Here is a 23,759-nt window from a genome sequence, read left to right on the forward strand (position 1 = left end):
ATTAATGCTATTGGAGGTCACCAATATTAAAAACCAATATTAAAAACTAAGATGTTATCTCTTATGTCAATTATTATACTGGCTAACTTACCGTTAATACCAGAATACATTAATACTAACTATGAATGTTTGGCGAAAAAATATACCTTTTGAGCAGTTAGTATCCACCATGCGAGTTTGATCTATTAATTATATTTTATTGATTTCGTAATCATAATTTCAATACGTAAGTATTGAAAATAAAATTTTACGGTTAATTGTAAAATTAATCGTAAAATTTTATATTCAATTTTACTGAAACTATTTTCAAAGCTTAGGATAGATGTAAAAAAATATCATTAGAACTAGTGTCAATTAACTAACAACTAATCTAAAATCTACTTTACTTATAGAAGTATTAAGGGTAGATTTAACTTCATGATTACTCAAGGGTAGTCTCAACCCCTGAGAAGACAACATCAAAATCACATACATTACTCTGATCCCAATGAAGTAACGACGGTACCACGAACACCCAGACCCAAGACAACATGGAAAACTAATGTTAATCTACATCGACTCGGCCGGGAATCGAAACCGGTATACATACCACTCGACCACGGAGGCCGTCCTGAGGAAAATCAAACTCATAAAAATTGACCATCAGCGAAGCAATGCAATAGAGGATGAACAAACCCTTGATTCGAAGTCAGCTATTTCTATCTTAGTCTAATTAATAAACGAAAGTAGTACTTACTACTGGAGTAAAAGTATATTAGCTTCATCTACGCTTTCCTCCTGCATTTTCCTTATCTTAATATTTCCAGTTCATGAATTTGAGGATCAGTAAAGATCACTTGTAGTTCTTACTTCCACCTTTTATACCAATTTTATCAGTGCCTTGGAAATAGCAATGGAAACGAAATCAACTTACTACATACTTACTATTAAAATTAATTGGTAGGGCTCTGTGCAAGCCTGTCTGGGTAGGTACCAACCACTCATCAGATATTCTACAACCAAACAACAGTGCTTGGTATTTTTGTGTTCCGGTTTGAAGGGTGAGTGAGCCAGTGTAACTACGGGTACGAGGGACAAGGGACATTACATCTTAGTTCCATATGTTGGTGGCGCATTGGCGATGAAAGGAATGGTTAATGTTTCTTACAGCACCATTGTCTATGGGCGGTAGTCATACTCGACTCCTGGGGGAGGATGTCGGGTTATGTGAGTTTGTACTCAGTAAAAACCCTGCGATGGCCGCCACCAGCACGGACACGGAGAGGCTGCGGGATCGCTTTCGCAGCACGTCCGCTGCCCCTCCCCCCTGAGTCGCCCTCCCCGCACCCTTCGCTGACACGCGTACACCGGCAGTCCGGGGCCATAACCGGGCTGTCGTCCTCCTCAACCATCAGGTAGCCTATATGCTCGTCGCCAATCAATAGCATAAAAAACTGGTTAATAGTATAGCTTAACACCCCTGTGCCCAAATCTACAATAACCACTCGTTATGTGAATAATTCAAGCCTTATACAACATTTGTTTAAAGTAGCGTGGCGTGCTATAGATATTGAAAGGATTACCGTGAATGAAAAAGCATTTTTTTTATATATATTTTAGTCGTTATGATAGGACTTAGACTGTGATAACAGGACTTGCTAATTGGGTTGCCTTACTACGTAGGCTTACTACGTAAACGCAGTAATTAGGCCGTTTCTCTAACGCTGATGTGTCACGTTCTGTATACGATCCTGAATTATTAAACACTAATTAATATTAATCACTCGAGTTTAATAGCGCTTATTAATATGTGTTCTTGTTGGTGCTGAGCGATCTTTAATTTGTGAAATTCGAAATAATTTTATTCAAATTACTTTATAACATTATTTTGAATGATAACACATTACAGCCAATTAAAAAAAAAAACTAGAAATTTGATAAAGAAAACATAATCTGATGTTAAAAGTAAATGTAATGCAGCTTTTTTATATTAGTCAGTTATCAAAATCAAAACATACTCTATTTAAGTAGGCTTTACAAGCACTTTTGAATCGTCATTTAACAATTACGAGAAGCTACCACCAGTTCGGATAGTAGGTCCTACCGTGAAGAACCGGCAAAGAAACTCAGTAGTCACTCTTTTACCCATTTAAAAACACAGTCATGTTGGTTAATTATACATGTATGTAATTTATCCTGCCTGGAAATCCACAAATATTATAAGTTTAAATTTATTAGTTTAATATTGTCAACGCTCTTAGTTAACAATAAAAAAGGAGAATTAAATAGTACGAGTATGCGCTTTACTTCAAAGATGGTTCGTATCGTAATAATAGTTACGATTTTTATATTTCTAGAATAGTGTAAAAGGACCAATCGCAGTCGTCGACGCCAGTTTGCGTTTTGTAAATGCTAGAAGTTGAGTTTACCCTTGACCAAACGCGTGTGTTAGAAATTTGATTGCGGGTTCAAACCCAGTCAAGCACCGCTGATTCTTGTGCTTAATTTGTCTTTATAATTCATCTCGTGCTCAGCGCTGAAGGAAAACATCGTGAGGAAACCTGCATGTGACAAATTTCATAGAAATTCTGCCACTTGGTATTCCACCAACCCGCATTGGAACAGCGTGGTGGAATATGTTCCAAACCTTCTCCTCAAAGGGAGAGGAGGCCTTTAGCCCAGCAGTGGGAATTTACAGGCTGTTGTTGTGTGTTGTGTTGAACAAATATTATAAAAACCCTCCTTTTGGAATCGGTTAAAAACGCTGATTATTATGTAGTAGTAGTTATTGAGGCGAAAAAAGAAATATGTAGGTCCGACGGACTTTTAAACATTGTATATGAAGTTGTAATTTACTTACGACCTTTGATGTGTATAAAATGTGAGATCTTCAATAAAGTTACATAAGGATATTTCTTTTGAGATAAAACTATACGGATAACACTGAGAAAGATGTTGCTATAATGTTATGGACAGGCGATATACAAAATGACATAATAATTCACTGACGGGAAGAGATGATGGTAAGTAAGGTTACTGGTTGGTAGGGCTCTGTGCAAGCCCGCCTGGGTAGGTACCACCAACTCATCAGATATTCTACCACTAAACAACAATACGCAGTATTGTTGTGTTTCAGTTTGAAGGGTGAGTGAGCCAGTGTAGCTACGGGCACAAGGGACATAGCATCTTAGTTCCCAAGGTTGGTGGCGCATTGACGATGTATGTTAGTTAATATTTCTTACAGCGTCACATGGTCACGTCTATGGGTGATGATGAACACTTACCATCAGGTGGCTCATATGCTCGTCCGCCAACCTATTCCTTAAAATAAAAAATAAGTGATACCATCACCACCTAAAGACATGAATAACCAATATAAGAAATGTAAAAACAATCTCACAAGGCAATAATGCCTCGCCAACTTTACGGCAATGAGGATATGTGATGGAACCTATCCAAACAGACTTACAAAAATATCCGAGTTAATTTGTAAGAATTTATTTATGTATTGACCCTTTTCATTTTAAATATGAAAGAAATCTTATATAATTATATCATGGCTGAAGTCATTTACTTAGCTGTAAAAACAAACGTCGTCACACTGATCACAGTGACCCACTGCACTGTGAGCTCAGGGTTGCTGTATGCGGGAGTTTGCACCAAACGCAGCTACGGAGCGGTGCTTGTGCGTAGTGTTGTTATACGACGCGGATATTCCACCATGTATACTAAGCCTAACGTGACGGCTATCAACTTAGCAATATCACAATTATTTTCAATAGCTATACGTATAATAAAATTATTAAGTGTCTGTTTGTAACATTAAAATAGCCTTTTTTTACTCAATGCGTATTGTATGTATACACGGTACATATACCAAAACAACTTGTTTACAATTTTTGTCTGTCTGTTTCCGGCTAATCTCTGGAACAGCTGGACCGATAACCGATAATAAGGAGTAACTTAGGCTACAATTATTATTTTTTTGTTCAAACGCGTACAATGTCGCGGGCACAGCTTTAACAGATCAGATACAAATTGTTAACTATAATTCTTTTATCTTATAATGTTACGTATTAATTACGTAATTATATGAAGTCAATAAAACTCATTGTTTGAGTCATTAAAATAAAATTCATGGTTATACCTAAATTATAGCTCGATCTTACTGCTTAAACATTAAAAATATTCTTATAAAATTAATGGATCAAGGAAGACGTATTTATAATTTAAATTCAAAACAAGTGTATCGTTATTACTTATCAGTCCAAGTAACTTTAGATAAAAAGATCACAGTTTGAGGTCCACCGAAATTATTTGTGTTTAGTTTGACATTATATGCGAAAGAAACAGTTGTGTGAAAATGTGGCTAAAATTACTTTTGATATCATTCTTCGGATGTCATAGTATCGTAAGTAATATATAAAATTATATATTTACATATTATATATAATATAATGTCACCAAAGTCAACTTCGATGATGATTGATTAATTGAAAATGTGCATAAATAATACACGATTCCAAAGTGTTACTATAAGCGCATGTAATGAAGCAACACATTGTGTTGTACATGATTATATACTTAAATAAAATTTCTCTACATTATCTTACATAATCTATGTTTGTGTGATTATGAATATAGGTAAGGTTATTGGGAGGCGATTTCGATTTTCAAATCATAATGAAATTATTACTGGCAATTTTTAATATATCGACGAGGAATTAGAATAGAAATCTACATAATATATATAAGAAACTATATCCAAGTTATATACATGACACTTTATCCGAATTCAAAAAAATATAAAAAGGCTATTAATAATATATTTTTGCCTATGTCTTAGTTTATGAACGGATAGGTGAGTTTTTGAGTGAGTATTTTTTGTCCGGAAAGTGCACTTAAATTTTAAATCATTTATTTTTTGGTAAAGTTTTTTAACATTATGTTATCTAACTCCAAAAACATGCATAGTAATCAAGTGCTAATCAAGTGTTGAGGTTATTTTGCATATACTACTTAGATACAAGACACACTTATATAGTTTATGTTATTTATTTTGTAACATAATTTTCGTATCATACTCAAAATATACATATCAAAATCAAATCAAATTAAATTTTATTCAAGTGGGATTTTCCAAGCACTTTTGAAATTTGAGAACCGGCAAGAAACTCAATAGTTACTCTTTTTCAACATATAACGAATTAAAGTGTATTTAGAGACATCTTATGTACTTATCGTACGCGTCGTTGCCCAAAACTTCTGAATTTCTCTCGTACATAACAATGCTTTATATATTGCTGTGAAGGTTTCCTAATGGATGTCCTTGTGTAATTAATGCCACGGGGGACATTACATCTAAGGCCAGTACTCTTAGCTCCGAAGGCTTTTAGTGCGAGGCAATTTGCCTTACACTATTAAAAACGCTAGTACATTTGTTTATTTCCTTGATAAGTTAAATAAATATATGTTTTTGGATGTTTCAGCAGTCAACGTCCTTCGATTTAGGAGGGGTCGTGTCTGGTAACCGCATGGCTGCTGTACCCCTGGGAAGGTCCCTAGGGGAAGGAGAACTCGATATTGAGGGTATTTGTACAGAAGCTGGAATGGCTTGTCAGAATTGTACGCATGCTGTAACTTGCATACCATTACCGGTTGGATGGCTCAAAGTAAGTAATTCAAAAGTAACCTTAATACCAAAAATAATTATTTATTTATATTTTTATACATTACTCTGATCCCAATGTAAGTAGCTAAAGCACTTGTGTTATGGAAAATCAGAAGTAACGATGACACCACAAACACCCAAACCCAAGACAACTTAGAAAACTAATGATAATATACATCGACCCGGCGGGGAATCGCACCTGGAACCTCGGAGTGGTGTAGCCATGAAAACCGGTGTACAGTAGTACACACTACTCGACCATCACTACAGGACGTTTTCGCAATTCGATATTACAGCACGACAACAATAATTTTTAAAATAAGAATACCTATGTTGTACAGGATATTAGCAACATGCTCCGGCTTCGCACGAGTGCAATTCTGATACTAATAGTTCACGAGACTCGACAAAACATTCGTAGATAATGTCGAAATATCGAACTCCACCGAATAAAAAAAACATGGTAAATGACCCGTAATTAATAACTGTAGTAATAAAAACAATCATGTTAATTTAAAATTTTATACTACAGAATGTCTTACAACGTTCACAGTTTTCAACCGACTTCAAAAAGGAGGAGGTTATCAATTCGTCTGTATTTTTTTTTTTATGTTTGTTACCTCATAACTTTTTACTTTGTGGACCGATTTTGATAATTTTTTTTTGTTTGAAAGGTAGTGCTTCCCGTGTGGGGTCCCATTTTAATTTTATTTTTTTCTGATGATGGTACGGAACGTGGTTATGTTCATGTAATTGTCATAATCGAATATTATAATCAACTAGCGACCCGCCCCCACTTCTCACGGGTATAAATACCACGGCAATACTGATACTAAATATACTAAAGAATTTGTTTATTTACGACATCACATTGCAAACTTCTAAAATTGTCAGTGTTTCTTTACTATATTGTTCATTTATTATATACACAAACCTTCCCCTTGCATTACACTATCTATTAAAAAAAACCGCATCAAAATCCGTTGCGTAGTTTTAAAGATATAGGGACAGAGAAAGCGACTGTTTTATACTATGTATTGACGGAACTCCTAAACGGCTTACAGTTAGGGTGCGATTTGGGGCAGAATTTCTTACTGCCTTTAATCAAATTTTGTGTATATGATGTGATGTTATATGATGTACGACGTAGCATACGAATAGCTCTTTTGCAAAGTTTTACCGGCTCCAAATATAACAATAACTATAACTACGTTATATAATCGTAAATCGACTTTTAAGTAGTCTAATATTTTTCATTTCATTTTACCTAGGAGGACTCTCAAAAATATGTTAAATATGCAATTATTTTTATTACTTTTTAGTAAATTTTTATTTGTTTAAAAATAGTGTTTTGTTTGAAGTCGGTTTTTCTTTTTGTTAAAATTTTATTTATTGAGTCATTAGACAGTACTAACCTCTACGTCTTACGACATCAGTTTAGAAAAAAAAATAATCTGTGCTTCTCTACTGTATTGTGCATTTATTATACATATAAACCTTTCTCTTGAATCAATCTATTTATTAAAAAAGAAGTATTAAAATTCGTTGCGTATTTTTAAAGATATAAGCATACATAGGGACCGACAGCGGTAAGCGACTTTGTTTTATACTATGTAATGATATACCATGTAACACTTGAGCTCACTCAGGCTGCATCAAAATAAATCCAGCCTGTCTGCTCATCATCATGTCACATATTCATATACTTATAAAATTTATTGAACAATAAAGCAAAATCTTATTATTATTCATAATATTCCAATATTAAGGATTCTATACAACATGCCCAATAATCTAATTTGTGGTTTTTATTCCAAAGTTTTTCATGTCGAGGGAAGAAAGGTTTACATTTAATATTCTTGCTTTTCGAAGAAAAACTTTAATAAAAACGGAAGGAAAAGGGATTATTTCTGATACAAAACATTTTAACAGAGGATCTGTCGACGGATCTCATAATATTTGAACTAATGCCGCTTTAATATATTTTTGGTAAATATGAACACTTATTGTAACTCAAATTTAATAGGTATGTTTTGATACAACAAGAAAAGCCTAGGTTGCCCAGGTGACTGAAAATGTATTGATCACCACAGATTTGTAACCTATCAAATCAAATCAAAATAAACCTTATTCAAGTAGGCTTTTACATTCACTTTTGTATCGTCATTTTACAATTAAGTGAAGCTACCACCGGTTCGGAAAGTAGATTCTACCGAGAAGAACCTGGAAAAAACTCAGTAGTTACTCCTTTTTAACATTTAAAAAATACAATGTCATGTTAGTTAAATACAATTATTTAAATTAATATATCCTGCTTGGAAGTCAACAGGTATTAACTCCACGCTTTTTTATCATCTATAAAATCTTGTATCGAATAATATGCTTTTTCTAGCAATGTATTTTTTTACAAACGATTTGAATTTACGAAATGGCAAAATTAAAAATCTCTGCGAAATTTTATTATAGAAACGGATACCTTGCCCCAAGAAGGATTTATTGACTTTGCGGAGTCGTACTTAACTAAACGTTTTTAGTACTTTTTTTCATGTTCTATGAATTAATTTATGGTCACCTACAGAGACCCTGTGACGCAGGTTTGACCTACGTAGCTACGCAACCAATTGAGGAATACTCCGAAAAGAATTTATAATTTTCAAGTATGAACCAAGCGTTGATCTAATAAGCGCTCTCTTCGTTATCTCTCGGCGATAATTAAGCGTTAATTGGAACGAGATAACAACACTTTAAAAATATTTTTGTTTTTTTTTTTTTAATTTGTGACGTTTGTTTAAGTGGCATATATACGGAAAAATATGAAATTTTATGGTATAAATAAAATACATTTATTTGAGTTTTGATAGTTTTATGTAGCTTAGCTGAAAATATTAAAAAGTCAAAGTTAATAAAAAAAAAGGTTTAATTGCAAGGAAAAAGTTACTTAAATAATAATAACATAAACTAAAAAAATATAAAGAGGTCTATAAGTATGTTTTAACGTTAACAAAATTCCGAATACCGAAACATAAAAATTATAACAAAAATATGCCGAGCAAAGTCGAGGAATACTATTATTTTTTACAAGAGTGTCTATAAAAATTATTTACAATTAATATATTAATTAGTTCGTTTTAATAGGATTTAGATGAGTATAAGTCGTTACCTTCGACTGACGCCTTGTTATGAAACATAGCAATGCTATGTATTGTTACTTTGCAATATAATGAATACATCATAAAGAAACTGACATACATACCAAGCGTCATGCTCATATTATAGACTGCCTCGTAATTCTAATAGCTTGATATGATTCCACGGATCCCGATACCTGGATTATATCTGGATTCGAACTCAAGTCGGGCCGATAGCTAATTATCAAGTTTTACTGTCGAAATTTTTTAATGTCAACCTAAAGTTTGAAAAAGCTTGTAAAGCCATCATAGGTCTCTATCGTCTCTAAGTCTTGTTCTGTTTCTGTGTGTCCACACACTTATGCACAATAATATGTCCAGTCAGCTGGTCTCCCATAAGAATACTCACAATGATGGAAATCGGCTGGATAACATTAAAGAAAAAGTTACTAATTTTGTTCATATTCAGTGAACCCATATTCTATCATAATTCTCCTCCACTCATCAGTTATTCTACCGCCAAATAACAGTACTCAGTATTGTGTTGAAGGTAGAGTGATCCAGTGTAACTACAGGCACAAGGGACATAACATCTTAGTTCCCAGCGTTGGTGGCACATTGACGATGTAAGGAATACTTAATATTTCTTACAGCGTCATTGTATATGGGTGATGGTGGCCATTTACCAGGTGGTAGGTACCATATGCTCGTCTGCCAACCTGTACCATAAACGAAAAAAAATTAAAATAAATACTAATCCTACTTAAATTATGTATGTATGTACCCGTTGAACTTTGTAGGTAAATATCCTAATTGAATAGAACAAATAAAAGAATAGAACACTAGAATAGAACACTAAAAGATTTTAAGCAGGACTGCTATCATGAGAAATTATTGTAACATAAAAAGTCCAATGTTCAGAGTATACTTTTAGCGCGTAACACACTAGCGGCCCATCCCGGCTTCGCATGGGTGGACATAATTTTTTATACCTACATATAATTTGTTGCTTTTTTCTGATGTGCTTAACAATTGTCGTTCTTTTTCAACTTACTTACACAAAAACTTTAATCAATTATACACTTAAACCTTCCTCATGAATCCGTTCAGTAGTTTTGGAATTTATCGCGTACAGACAGACAGACACGTCCGGCACTTCGTTTTAAAATATGAAATTATATTATAGACTGTCTTCATTGTTATCCAAGACTACAATCAGTACGATTGCCTAGAATAGTCTCTCGTACCAAAATAGAACCAAATCCACCCATTATTATAATATAACAAAAGAAAATAAGTCGATGTATACTATAAACAAAGTATTTGGGGAAATAACGTATTCAATGACGCATCGGTCGTTGCCCGCGGTATTCGATCTAGATTAGCCGCCATTTTGTTTTCACTCGAAATCTTTAGAACATAGCCGTACCTTGTAATTTGTTTATATAAATTTAGCGAGCTTATGTTAATAAAATGTTAAGTTATATTATAATTCTATATAAAATTTACAGATATTATAAAAGAGTTTAGAGAAAAATTGTCGTCGTAATCATTACCGGTTTCTTTTGGTATATGGTTCGAATACGATCTAAAGTTTTAAATTTTATTTAACTATTAAAATAACGATTCAAAGTTATTTGGGTCTATTTGAATGAGGAACGTTTTTAATTCTGTGTACTACATAGGTAGGAAAAAAGTTGCTGGCCGGTTACATAGTACCACGGCTGTGTGAGAAAAAACTGGAAAAACGTAATCAATATTAAATTATTTTTGACATACTCCAATTGTAACTGAAGTTATGTGTATTTGATAAAAAAAAAAAAAAAAACATTTAAAAGAGGTTTCATCATTTTGGCTTTAAGTAGGCTTTTATAAGCACATTTTAATCGACAACTATTTTAAACTATATTATATTTTAAGGTACCACCGAAAAGTACTACTAGGTTACGAAATTTCTAAAAAACTTTTGAATAAACGCGATTATTCACGAGAAAACCACTTATTTTAATTTAATACCCAGTACTTATAACTATTATATATGTATAGTGTACTTTACTGTACTTTCATTTTTAAATAATATAAAGTAATACTTTGATTATACAAAGCGATTCAACCATTTAATATTGTTTTCAGGTACCTCTACAACAGTGCTCTGACGGGCAAACATGTAATGCTCACCTCAAAGAGTGTTCCAGTGAAGCTGTGCCCGAGTGCGATATTGTCACACAGAAATTTCAACACATTTGCGAACAGGTAAGATTTCATAAATTTTATAAAAGTAACAGCCTGTACATTTCCCACTGCTGAGCTAAGGCCTCCTCTTCCATTAAGGAAAGGGTTTGGAACATATTCCACCACGCTATTCCAATGCGGTTTGGTGGAATGCACATGTAGCAGAATTTCGATTTAATTAGACACATGCAGATTTCCTCACGATGTTTTTCTTCGCCGCCGAGCATGAGATGAATTATAAAAACAAATTAAGCACATATATATAGTGGTGCTTGCCTGTCTTTGAACCCGCAATCATCGGTTAAGATTCACGCGTTCTAACCACTGGGCCATCTCAGCTCTCATAAATTTTATAACATAGTACATATATAACCTTTAAGTACCGATATGCATTTTTAGTAACGTTAGTAACGATGTGAGGTCCCGGAGGCCGAGTGTTTAATGTCAGGTTTTTTTTTAAAGAAAAATATGAGTTAAATATTTGTTCTTATATTATGTTGAAAAACAAAGAGTATCGAGTAACACTCTATTTATTTATTTTACTACTATTTACAGATAATCTCAGCGTTTACTAGTTTAAAACACTTAGTTTAAAACAGTGGCAAAAAGTTTCAACTTAAAAAAAAAAAAAATAATGGAAACATTAAATCGGACTTTTTTTATTCATTTTATTGAAAAATAATAAAATAAATTAAATAGTCAAAATATTATTATAATGATAAATATTAAATTATTTATTTAAAAAAAAAAAACACCGAGAATTTCAATTATTTTACAAAAATTAAAGAATATCTTTAGATAATTATATTATATAGATTTGCAGTTTACTATAACATTATTAAAATAATCTTATTAAAAAATACCTAAAACGCCTCAACCCATTGAATGTTCTGGGTCTGTTAGTGACCAGAGTTATGGTAATCACTTGACATTGAGTTAGCCACCGAATCGTTTGCTACAAACAAATATAATTGGAGGTGAATTTGAATCAACTACATTTCTAGCAAGTCTTTCAAAGTGCTATGTGGCAACATTTTATGAAACTGAAGCATCGAGCTAGCAGCTTTTTTTTTATGGTATAGATTGGCGGACGAGCATATAGGCTACCTGATGATAAGCGGTCACCATCACCCATAGACAATGACGCTGTAAGAAATATTAACTATTCCTTTCATCGTCAATGTGCCACCAACCTTGGGAACTAAGATGTTACGTCCCTTGTGCCTGTAGTTACACTGGCTCACTCACCCTTCAAACCGGAACACAACAATACTGAGTACTGTTATTTGGCGGTAGGATAACTGATGACTGGGTGGTACCTACCCAGACGGGCTTGCACAAAGCCCTACCACCAAGTGAATTTTTCCCTTTCGATTATTTTTTATGAGTGAGCTACTACTTAAGGATTAGGACAATAGGAATCAATGTCAATTCATAATTTGCTTTGATATAAAACTAGTTATAACGGATTTGAATCGGGTATATTAATTTATAGTGCGTATAGCACTTTACAGCGTTCGTGGTCACGGGTAGACCAGACAGTCTACCCATGACCACGAACGCTGTAAAGTGCTCGAAACGTCGGGATGTCAAAAATAATTAATATACGCGATTCAAATCCGTTATAACTAGTTTTATTTCAATGTGTAATAATCGCGAAAATTTAAGACAACATTAATAATTTGCTCTTTGAAAATAATTTTATAATCTATTTTTAATGAGAGCGTAACCTTTGGACTAATACTATATGGGACAGATTAAATATAAACTACATAACTATGTAAACATATAGTATACATATAGTAAAACAAAAGAATTACTTTATTATTATTATTATTTTCTTTTTTGGTTTATTTTATATTAGGAATCGTTATTATTGAGGCCTCAGACTCGGGACTCCTCTTAATCTCTTGAGAACTAAATACATTTATTTAAACCGTTTCTAAAAACTAGATGGAAATATAAAAATGGTTGATATGTATACTTCTAGTCCTTACTTTGATAAGTTCAAAGCAGGGACAACATGCATGGTGCACTCAAAATAATAACATGGTGCACACATAATAATGAAATAGGGATTTCCCAGAAATATTATACCTATCTAATAAATATAGATTATGCAATTTTATCAAAATAGTGTATTTTGATCGTGATCTGTGTGTGCTATTGTTTGCGACGAAAACATTTAAAGCAACGAGTTCGTCATACAATCGAAACGGAAATGTCAAGGCGAATGAGTGCACTGTGAAATTGACAGTCATGATGTATGACTGACTTTTTACGAAATTGATATAATATTTTATTAACAAAACAAAATTAGTTTTAATAAATTTATTACAACAACAACAACAACAGCCTGTAAATTCCCACTGCTGGGCTAAAGGCCTCCTCTCCCTTTGAGGAGAAGATTTGGAACATATTCCACCACGCTGTTCCAATGAGGGTTGGTGGAATACACATGTGGCACAATTTCTATGAAATTAGTCACATGCAGGTTTCACGATGTTTTCCTTCACCGCTGAGCACGAGATGAATTATAAAGACAAATTAAGCACATGAATCAGCGGTGCTTGCCTGGGTTTGAACCCGCAATCATCGGTTAAGATGCACGCGTTCTAACCACTGGGCCATCTCAATTTATTACAATAATATTAAATAATAATCTACTACAAGAAAATACTTCAATCAATTTATGGTTTTCTAATATTGTTACAAAAACAGTAAAACAATAAAACGCCTGACTGTATTTCGCGCCACCTCCCGCCAAAAAGAGAAATTATTTTAAAAGTCATCTGTCAGCTTGACGTTCGGAAAGTCACACTAATTCTCATTATATTTGTAAATTAGTAATCCTCCAATATCTTATAAATTTACATATATTGTATATAAACTAGATAGACTTTGCTATCACAAAAATTAGAACATATACCTCTGTGGTTTTTTATCAAGATTTATATTCTTCCTACGATGTTGATTGATATGGCATGGTTATGGCACTGCAAAGCCGTATTTTCCTTCATCATAACGCTACAAGTTGAGAATTACTTTAGTTTGTAGGTTTTACTTTAGTTTCTTAAAAAATATATGAAGAAAATTGGAATTGTTCAGAAAACTTTTCTTTTATAAGGTATTAGCAGGTTGCAAGTTGTTGCTTTAATTATTATTTATTCTAGTTGGAATTGCATATTTATAACTAGGACAGGACATATAGATATATGAATAATATAAATTATAATGATAAATTATATCTCAAACTCAAACTCAAATTCCTTTATTCAATATAAAAGCATTACACTTACTTATTGATTGTCAAATAAACACTACCACAGGTTCGGAAAAAGGAACACCCTGACCTGAGAAGAACCGGCGAAAGAAACTCAGCGGGTCTTTTCTTTCTGTTATTTTTTTTTTGTCAAATTTATAAGGTACATAGTAGTATATGATTAGAAATAGCCAGGAGGCGATCGTTTCATTCCCAAGGTGTGCTATCAAACATAAACTCGCTAATTGTATAGTAACCTTTTGCACACAAGCGTTCCTTAACAATTTTTTTAAATTTGGCAACAGAAGCATTTTGAACGCTTTCTGGGATCCTGTTGTAGAAGCGTATACATTGCCCCACAAAAGAGTTACTGACTCTATGCAGTCGAGTAACAGGAGTAACAAGATTGTGTTTGTTCCTTGTACCAATGTTATGAGAATCACATTTTCTCATAAAAACATTAATATTTTTCCGTACATACAAAACATTACAAAATATGTATTGAGAAGCAACAGTCAATATCTTAATTTCTTTAAATCTATGCCTTAATGATTCCTTGGCTCCTAGGTTATAGATTGCGCGAATAGCCCTCTTCTGCAGCACAAATATAGTTTGGATAGCGGCTGCGTTACCCCAAAGCATAATACCGTAGGACATTATACTATGAAAGTAACTAAAATATACTAGTCGAGCCGTATCAACATCAGTAAGTAATCTAATTTTTTTGACCGCAAATGCCGCAGAACTCAGTCTACCCGCCAATCCGTTTATGTGGGGGAGCCACTGTAACTTGGCATCAAGAGTAAGGCCAAGAAATTCAGTTGTTTCAACTGGATCCATCGATTCTCCATTGATAAGTACATCGGGTTTTACTTTTTGCATATTTGATGTGCTATATTTTACAATTTTAGTTTTTTTATTATTCAGTCTAAGATTATTTACGCTAAACCAATGTACTATATCTGACATCACATTGTTTACATCGTCATACTGAACCTGTTTCCTATTAATTTTAAAAACCAAAGAGGTATCATCAGCAAACAATACTATATCATGTTTGTTCCCAACAAGAAAGGGCAAGTCATTTATGTATATGAGGAATAGAAAAGGTCCAAGAATTGATCCTTGTGGGACCCCCATACCAACTGAGACCCCAAGAGACCTTGTCCCTTTAACGTCAACCCTCTGAATTCTATTGTTAAGATAGGAAGTCAGAAGGTCGAGTGCACATTCTCTAATTCCGTAGTGATATAGTTTCCTGACCAGAGTTTCATGCTGAACACAATCAAAGGCTTTGGATAAGTCGCAGAAAATCCCCAAGGCATCCTGCGACCCCTCCCAGGCCTCATAGATATTTTTTATAAGTTCGATACCTGCGTCGGTAGTCGAGCGACCCCTCATGAATCCAAATTGTTTTCTGTGAAGCAGATTGTGTCTATTGAAATATGCTAATAATTGATTTAAAATATTTTTTTCAAATATTTTGCTGAGGGTAGGTAATATTGAGATAGGCCTATAGTTATTAGGATCTGAAGTGCTACCAGATTTAAATATTGGAATGACTTTACTATGTTTCATCAGGTCAGGAAATATACCACGCTGAACACAATCATTGAATATTATTGCAAGATAAGGTGCAATCACATCAATAATTGAGTTTATCACCTTTACAGAAATACCCCATAGATCAGCAGTTTTCTTAATGTCTAATGATTTAAATGCACAAATTATGATATTGGTGTTTACAGGGGTAAAATTAAATTTTGATTTGCATTCTCGTACATTTTCTTTCATCAATGATTCGACAACAGCTGGAGAAGAAATAAGTAACCTAGTTGTAGAAACTGGTATGTCAGCAAAAAATTGTTCAAAAACTGAAGCAACTTCCCGTTCACTATTTATGACTTTATTATTATAATTTAAGTTTAATTCGGAGCTCCGATTACCACTTCTACCAGTTTCACAATTTATAACTTTCCAGGTCATTTTTATTTTGTTATGTGCATTCTTAATTCTATTTTTTATAGTTAAAGACTTAGCCAGAAAGCACACTTTTCTAAATAATTTTGAATAGTTACTTACATAGTTGGCAAAAGTGGCACTATGATTGTACGTCCTTTCATTATAAAGCTCGTACATTCGTTGCCTACTTTTATGAATTCCAATAGTAGCCCAATCATTGAATTTCAAAAAGTTTTTTGTATTAACTGTTTTAGAAGTGAATATTGCATTAAACTTGTTTCTAATTAATTTAAATAGGTTATTATATAAAACGTTGGGATTATCACTAAGAGTTAGGTGAAGGAGATTGGCCATAATATTACTTCTAAACTTCTCAATACGACTTCTGGTCAAAGGAACAAACATTATTTTTTCACAATTGCTTATTTTATTAATATGAAAATTAAATAAAGGCTGTTGTCCACAGTGATCTGAATTTAGTTTATTAATAATCATTTTATTTTGTGGAATATGGGTTGCAAATATATTGTCTATGCAAGTTGCTGTGGAATCTGTTATTCTAGTTGGTTCTAAGAACAGATTTACTAGATTATATGAATTTAACAATGATCTGAATCTAATACTTGTGGTTGTATTATGCAGTAAATTAATATTAAAATCTCCACAAACAATAATTTCTTTATTACATTCAGATAATTTTGATAAAACATTTTCCAATACATTTTCAAACAATTCATATAATCCACTAGGGGGCCTGTATACGCATACAACAATGACACGCTCAAGCTCTGCACAGGCTATTTCTATAGTTTGCTCAATAGAAAGGCTCACAATATCTTTACGTTCCTTAAATTTAAAGTGTTTACTCATAAGTATTAAAGAGCCACCGCGAATAGCTTTATTCCTACTGAACAAACTAGCCAACTGGTGCCCACTAAAGTTAAACATGACCTGATAATTCAGTGGCCAATGTTCAGTTAAACACAAAATATCAATATCATAACAGGTCAAAAATAATTCAATATCTAGGTCCTTCCCTAACATTCCTTGAATATTTTGGTGCACCAGGTTTACAATTTTATTATTAGTTATTTTCCTTTTCTTTTTATTGGCTTCTATGGTAACTATACTATTGGTGCCAGAGACTACCTCTATTGTCTTAGAGTTTAATTTAAATTACTTGGAACATATTCCAAAATATATGGTCTTGTATTATTATACTGCTCAATAGAAGCAGTTGTCTGGTCAACCAAACAGTTGGTTGATTTTGTAACAATAAAATATGATAGCGTGCTTGCTATCTGCCTCTTATAAAAATTTGATAGGTGACACCTATCACATGTCAATAAACATGAACTATTATTAATTATATTATTAATATCAATTAATTCAATTTTATTATTGATGTCATTTTTTGATACATAATAACTATTTGTCATTATATGTAACCTATTATTTAATTTAAACCTAATTGCATTTTCCTGTGGCATATCTTTAATATAAGGAAATGTGAACATGGAGGAATCTAATAGTGATATCTAATATGAACACCGATTAAAATTTGTGATATATGATATATTCTTTAATTCTAAAGTTTGCTTTCTAAAGTTCTGAAGAATGATAAAAAGTGAATAATAAAAATAAAAATAAAAAGAAAAATAATGCAAAAAAAAGCAGTCGTATTGTTCCTAACACTACCCGAGCAACGTTAGACTAGCTAGTTATAAATATAAATTTTATATGAGACAATAAACGATTGCCGAAAAGTTATGTGGAAGGCGGCTATCATGGTATGGGCATGTAATGCGGAGGAATGAGGAATATATTGTGAGGATGACCTTGAGCATGGATGTGGATGGATACATAGGACGACCCACAAAACGATAGATGGATTGTGTGAAAGACGATATGGTTAGAAAGAATGTTACTTGTGAGATGACGTCTGACAGAGAAGTGAAGAAGGAGGCGCCGGCCTGAAATAAAATTGGGATAAGGGCAAGAGGACGATGATAGGACAATACCATACAACATACAACTCCTGTTGTGAATTGTAACATCATATTTTTAAATTTAATGCCCAGATTTGATACAGTCAACATATGTAAGCTTTCAACGGTGACGAAGTATTTGTGTTGTATAACCGTTTAAGCGCCTGAGCGCGAGCGGTACTTTGTTAAGAGCAATCGCGCGAATAAAATTTATATTAAGACATCCAATTTTTATTTTTACATATTATTAATTATCGGCAGGATTAATCTTGAACCTTTGAACTATTTTCGCCTCCACCTAGTTGACCTTAAGAAGCTTAAATGAGGGGGTAAATAGGAAAATGCGTCACGACAAATAAATCAATACATTAATTGGAATATCTTACTTCCTTGGGCCCGTTACTGACAAACACACATTAATTTAATTAACTCGAGATTCTTTGATTCGTGAAATCTATTATTTCAGAGAAGAATTAGAGAAACAAATTTATTTTTATTACCGATCTCATTTGAAAATAAATTTTTATAAATAAAAAAAAACCGCCTTCAAAAATGAACTAAAAAGAAAAAAATAATCAGTTACATCCATATCCAATTTACGATTTTTAATCACCTCTCAAAGTCGGTGCCATCATTGCTAATATAGGTACATAATACATACATACAAAAACTAAATCTATTTATTGTATAGATGACACCATTAGACAAACCTTACTATCGATACAAATTAAATGATTTCAATATAGGAATTTATTTACTTTGTTGGCACCGACTTCAAAAGGTGATTAAAAAATCGTAAATTGGATATGGATGTAACTGATTATTTTTTTCTTTTTAGTTCATTTTTGAAGGCGGTTTTTTTTTATTTATAAAAATTTATTTACTGCTTTTCAGTGTTGTTTTGTTATTTATAATTACAATTGGTAAATATTCTTATTCTTATATATAATAGTTGTTCATAAAGAATCCCATTATTTGGCTTTCGACTCTAAACATAACTCAACGCCGTTTCAATACGATATGGACTGCAACTCAAATTAAGCGTTACCTAAGTTACAATAGCCTAATGTTAACTGTTCATCGCCAATTAGACAATACCATTTTTTCCGATGCAATGCCGTTAATCATTGAGGAGTTCTCCTGGTAGTCCACCATCAGCTAGACTTCATCATAGGCATGTTTACTAACATCAATTGCTTGCCGACTATCTTAAAGAAATAGAACTAAACCCGTAAAATAGTTACTTACTAAAAGGTTCTGATTACCAGTTGTGGTCTTCATCATCAGTTCCACTTCATCAAATGTCACTTTTCGTGAGCATATGACCAAGGCACTTTGAATAAAACCGAAATCACTATAGGTGCGCCTATAAAATTTGAGGAGTTCCCTCGATTTCTCCAGGATCCCATCATCAGATCCTGATCTCCTGACAATGGGACCACCTGTAAAACATGCCCTTTCAAACAAAAAAAGAATTGTCAAAATCGGCCCAGCCATCTTCGAGTAATTCGGTAACATACATAAAAAATAAAAAAAAAAAAAAAAGGCCCCGACGAATTGAGAACCTCCTCCTTTTTTTGAAGTCGGTTAAAAAACTCCACGATTCCTATCTTTCAAAATTGGCTTATAATATTATGGATTTTGTTTTTCTAAATAATGTAAAATTATAATTAATATTAAATCATTTACCAACTGTAGACTTAATGATAAGCAAACTAACTATTCTGTAACTCACTTCATAAAGTTAAATATTGAAAATCAAGGTGATAGGCAATTTCGACGAGTGCCTCATTAAAATGTTATTTGATTCAATGCCGCATATTACATTTTCACGATGCGGTGAGTTTCGTGTTTGTATTTATTTTTACTTAGTGGTTGTGCAGGCACATCTGGGTAGATACTCATCTCATCATCTCATCACACAGAAAAGCTCAGTACTGATGGGGTTTGGATTTGATAGATGAGTGAGTTAGTGTAATGAAATGCATATGACTAAGTAGGTATGTACGGACTCCCCACTTGAGTCGCTGGGTCGAGAGGAAGCACGGCACACTGTCGTACAGAATGACGCAGGTACTTACCGGACACGGATGCTTCGGTAAGTACCTGCACGGGATAGCGCGGCGGGAGGAGTCACCCTCCTGCCACGAGTGTGGTGCGCCAGTGGACACGGCGTACCACACCCTGTACGAGTGTGCTGCGTGGGGGCCCCAGAGGCACACCCTTACGGCGAGTATGAGCGGAGACCTCTCGCTCCCGAGCGTTATCAACGCCATGCTCGGTAGCGAAATGTGCTGGTCGGAGATGCGCTCCTTCTGCGAAAGTGTCATGTCGCAGAAGGAAGCAGCGGAGCGGGAGCGGGAAAAGAATGCCGCCGCTGACTCGCTCTGCAGAAGACGACCAGGGAGAAGGAAAAGGCGCTACGCGCACCTTCTCCCTCCGCCTCAATAGGCGCCGTAGGGACCAGGGGGGGTCCCAGTACCCTAAAAATCCTCCCCCCCCTAGCTGTGGGAGGCCCGTATAGACGGGCCGACCGTCAGGGCGTCACGGTAGCATGCGTAAGCGATCCCGTGGCGTCCGTCGAAAGACGGAGAGGGTACCGCTGGTTTTTTAGTGGGTAAACTCGGTGTGCTTGTTCGCACTCGGCGTTCAGGGCTCCGGGGAGTCCCACACACCCCCCCACTTTCCATCACGTGGGGGAAGCGCGTAATGCGTTTTTCCAGCGAGAAAAAAAAAAAGCTATGTACGGACTTAAAAAATTCTAAACGCACGAAACCATTTAAAATATAAATACTATCTCTCCACATGCAGAGCTAAAATCACATTTGACACCGACTACTTATTGTTTAGTTTTTAAAAATTACTAAGGAAATAATTATAAAAGAAAATTTTTAACAATTATTTTAACTGCTAACGATTTTTCGGCAGGTCGGCATATTTCCAGACGCCTATGACTGTAGGAAGTTTCACTTGTGTTCACCGCCAGAAGAATTCGCTGATGGTAGACCTGCAGACCATCGAGCAGCGTTATGTCCGAGACATTATGGCTACGACCCCAAAATTGCTCAATGCTCAGTAAGTACAAATGATATACTTTTCGCCCTAATTTTTCATAAGGATGTAAGTAAATTGAAAGAACTGAAATTACCATGCTTCAACTAAATATATGTAACTGGCATTTTTTTCAAAATTGGAATCGAAATGAAGATACGACTACAATTGTAACGAAATTATCCAACATTATGTACGGTATACGTTTTTGGTATTATTTAACAATCTAAAGATCATCATATAATTTATTACTCGGTGTCTAGGAAACAAGAGTAATTTATCTGTAAATACTGAGTATTTTAAACAGCTGCATTTCAAAATTCTCGTGACTTTAATTTACACTCATTGAAAGGTTTGTTACACCAAAATATTCTACTAAGTCATCTTATTTTCTTATAGATAAAACTAAAGCATGGTCAATGTGATCAGAGACCAGTTCCGAGTTGCAAAAAGGTCGGTCAATCAGGTGTCCTAGAAAGCAGCCCGCACCACTACTACGTATGTCTTTCGAAATATGGCAATTTGTATCCTCAAATCTTCATCTGCCCACACGGATGGTACTTCTGGAACAATTATTGCCAACCACAACCTGAAGTTGGAAAGATATCAGGGAAAACCAACGATTTCCCAAAATCAATCACGGAAAGCACAAGGGATAATATGAATTTATTAACAGTAGAAACGACAACCACACCCAAGCCAGCTACATACAGAATTAATTCATTCTTTTCAACTGACAAGCCTGTCACATATCCAGCTGACACTTTCTTAGCTGATAAATTCGATTTAACCAACTATGAAACAACAGATGACGTAGCGCCAAATACAAACGATGAATTCGCCAATTCCTTCGAAAGCGGTACTGATTTCTGGTGAAATAATCATTAATTAATTATAATAATTGTAAGTAATGAAATAATAATAAACATCACACATGGAACTGGTGTTATTTATTGTTTTGACCAAAGTTATTATTTAGGACTTGGTGGTAGGGCTTTGTGTAAGCCCGTCTAGGTTGGTATCACCCATTCATCAGATATCATACCGCCAAACAATAGTACTTATTGTTATTGTGTTACAGTTTGAAAAGTTTGTGAGCCAATGTAACTACAATCACAGGGGATATAACATTTTAGTTCTCAAGGTTGGTGGCACATTATCGATGATAATATTTCTTACAGCCCCATGTCTATGGTGGTGACCACATACCATCAGGTGGCCTGTGGGGTCGTTCTCCAACCTATATAAAAAATATTGGTGCAAAATACAATACAATACCAATAATTTTAGAAAAACGTCAGTAAGAACGTAAATTGAAGTCAAATCCGCAACTATCATATAAATAAAAAAACAATCGTATCTAATCTTCAATTAGTAAAATGTAATTTCAGTGGAAGCAAATAAATGAATTTCACCATCTTTCTAATTGGCTACGAGCCCACTGCACTTACATGATTACGCTCTTAGTTCGAGCCTGACTTCCTGCCTTGTAGACAACCACTACAGGCTTTAGTCGATGTTACCTGCCTTGTCTCACTACACTATTGGATGAACGAGAAATCCTCTCTTGAGCCAATTGAATAAAGTGCAAAACTATCGCTTTAATGAAAACTTTTACTGTTCGGTTTTTGCAATAAGAAGACTTCACTTCAATAATTTATCAGATAGAATAAGAATTACAATTACTTTTTTTTCAAAAATAGAACAGGTTCTATTTTCAAATACATTTTAAATTATAAAAAGCTTCAGTCTTATTTTAATCTATACATATAATAAAATTGGAGTGTCTGTTTGTAATGTTAAACTAACCCTTTTTTACTCAATGCATATGTATGTTGAAACGGTACGTATACCAAAATAATATTTTTTAAATTTTTTTGTCCTTTTGTCTGTCTGTTTATTCCGGCTAATCTCTGGAACAGCTAGACCGATTTTGATGGGGCTTTCACTGACAGATTATAAATTTAATAAGGATTAACATAGGCTACAATAATTTGTTTTAGTTAAATTCAAACGCGTACAAGTTCAAGCAAGCACAGCTAGTTAAACATAATAATGAAAGCATGAAAATATTAAAACTGCTACATTGTTGCATTTTTATACTTATATTTATAAACAGAATACCTTTCCAGCCAACGAACTTTCCTTTGAGGCGTATAATTTTAATTCAATAATAAGAAAGCATACTCGTTCATGATTTCCATCTCACTGGACGATATGAAATCACTTTGTAAAAGTGCGCCTCGAACTAAAAATAAGTAAAAGCGTTGCAAAATATTCCGTGAAACGAGCGAATTTTTTAAAAAAGGCTTCGCTATTGAAAATTTCGGGAGCCGATGCGGGCTCGTTTTGTGGACGCTGCTCACCAATATTTGCGATCCCGTGGTTCTGATATAGGTGATATTTTACAAAGGCAGGGTTTAAGGGAATGCCTAAATTGCTCTTGTATACTCTATTAGGTTTTTACCAGTTTTTTTTGGAAGTCA

At 34.0% G+C, this 23,759-nt stretch overlaps 1 protein-coding gene across 2 annotated transcripts; it reads left to right on the forward strand.

Moving 5' to 3' along the window:
• The first annotated feature begins 4,184 nt into the window (after positions 1-4,184).
• Positions 4,185-22,213, forward strand: LOC124529822. Of its 2 annotated transcripts, none has more exons than XM_047103742.1 (5): positions 4,185-4,390; positions 5,472-5,651; positions 10,912-11,031; positions 21,151-21,297; positions 21,673-22,213. In XM_047103742.1, exons 1-5 carry the CDS (start codon positions 4,343-4,345, stop codon positions 22,147-22,149), a joined length of 972 nt encoding a protein of 323 aa, XP_046959698.1. In that variant the 5' UTR covers positions 4,185-4,342; the 3' UTR covers positions 22,150-22,213. The 2 variants fall into 2 exon arrangements, with proteins under 2 accessions (XP_046959698.1, XP_046959697.1); XM_047103741.1 differs by having other exon boundaries at positions 4,186-4,390; positions 5,469-5,651.
• The last annotated feature ends 1,546 nt before the right edge of the window (positions 22,214-23,759 follow it).

The sequence above is a fragment of the Vanessa cardui genome, chromosome 5 (assembly GCF_905220365.1).
Source record: "Vanessa cardui chromosome 5, ilVanCard2.1, whole genome shotgun sequence".
In the NCBI taxonomy this organism is placed as follows: Eukaryota; Metazoa; Arthropoda; class Insecta; order Lepidoptera; family Nymphalidae; genus Vanessa; species Vanessa cardui.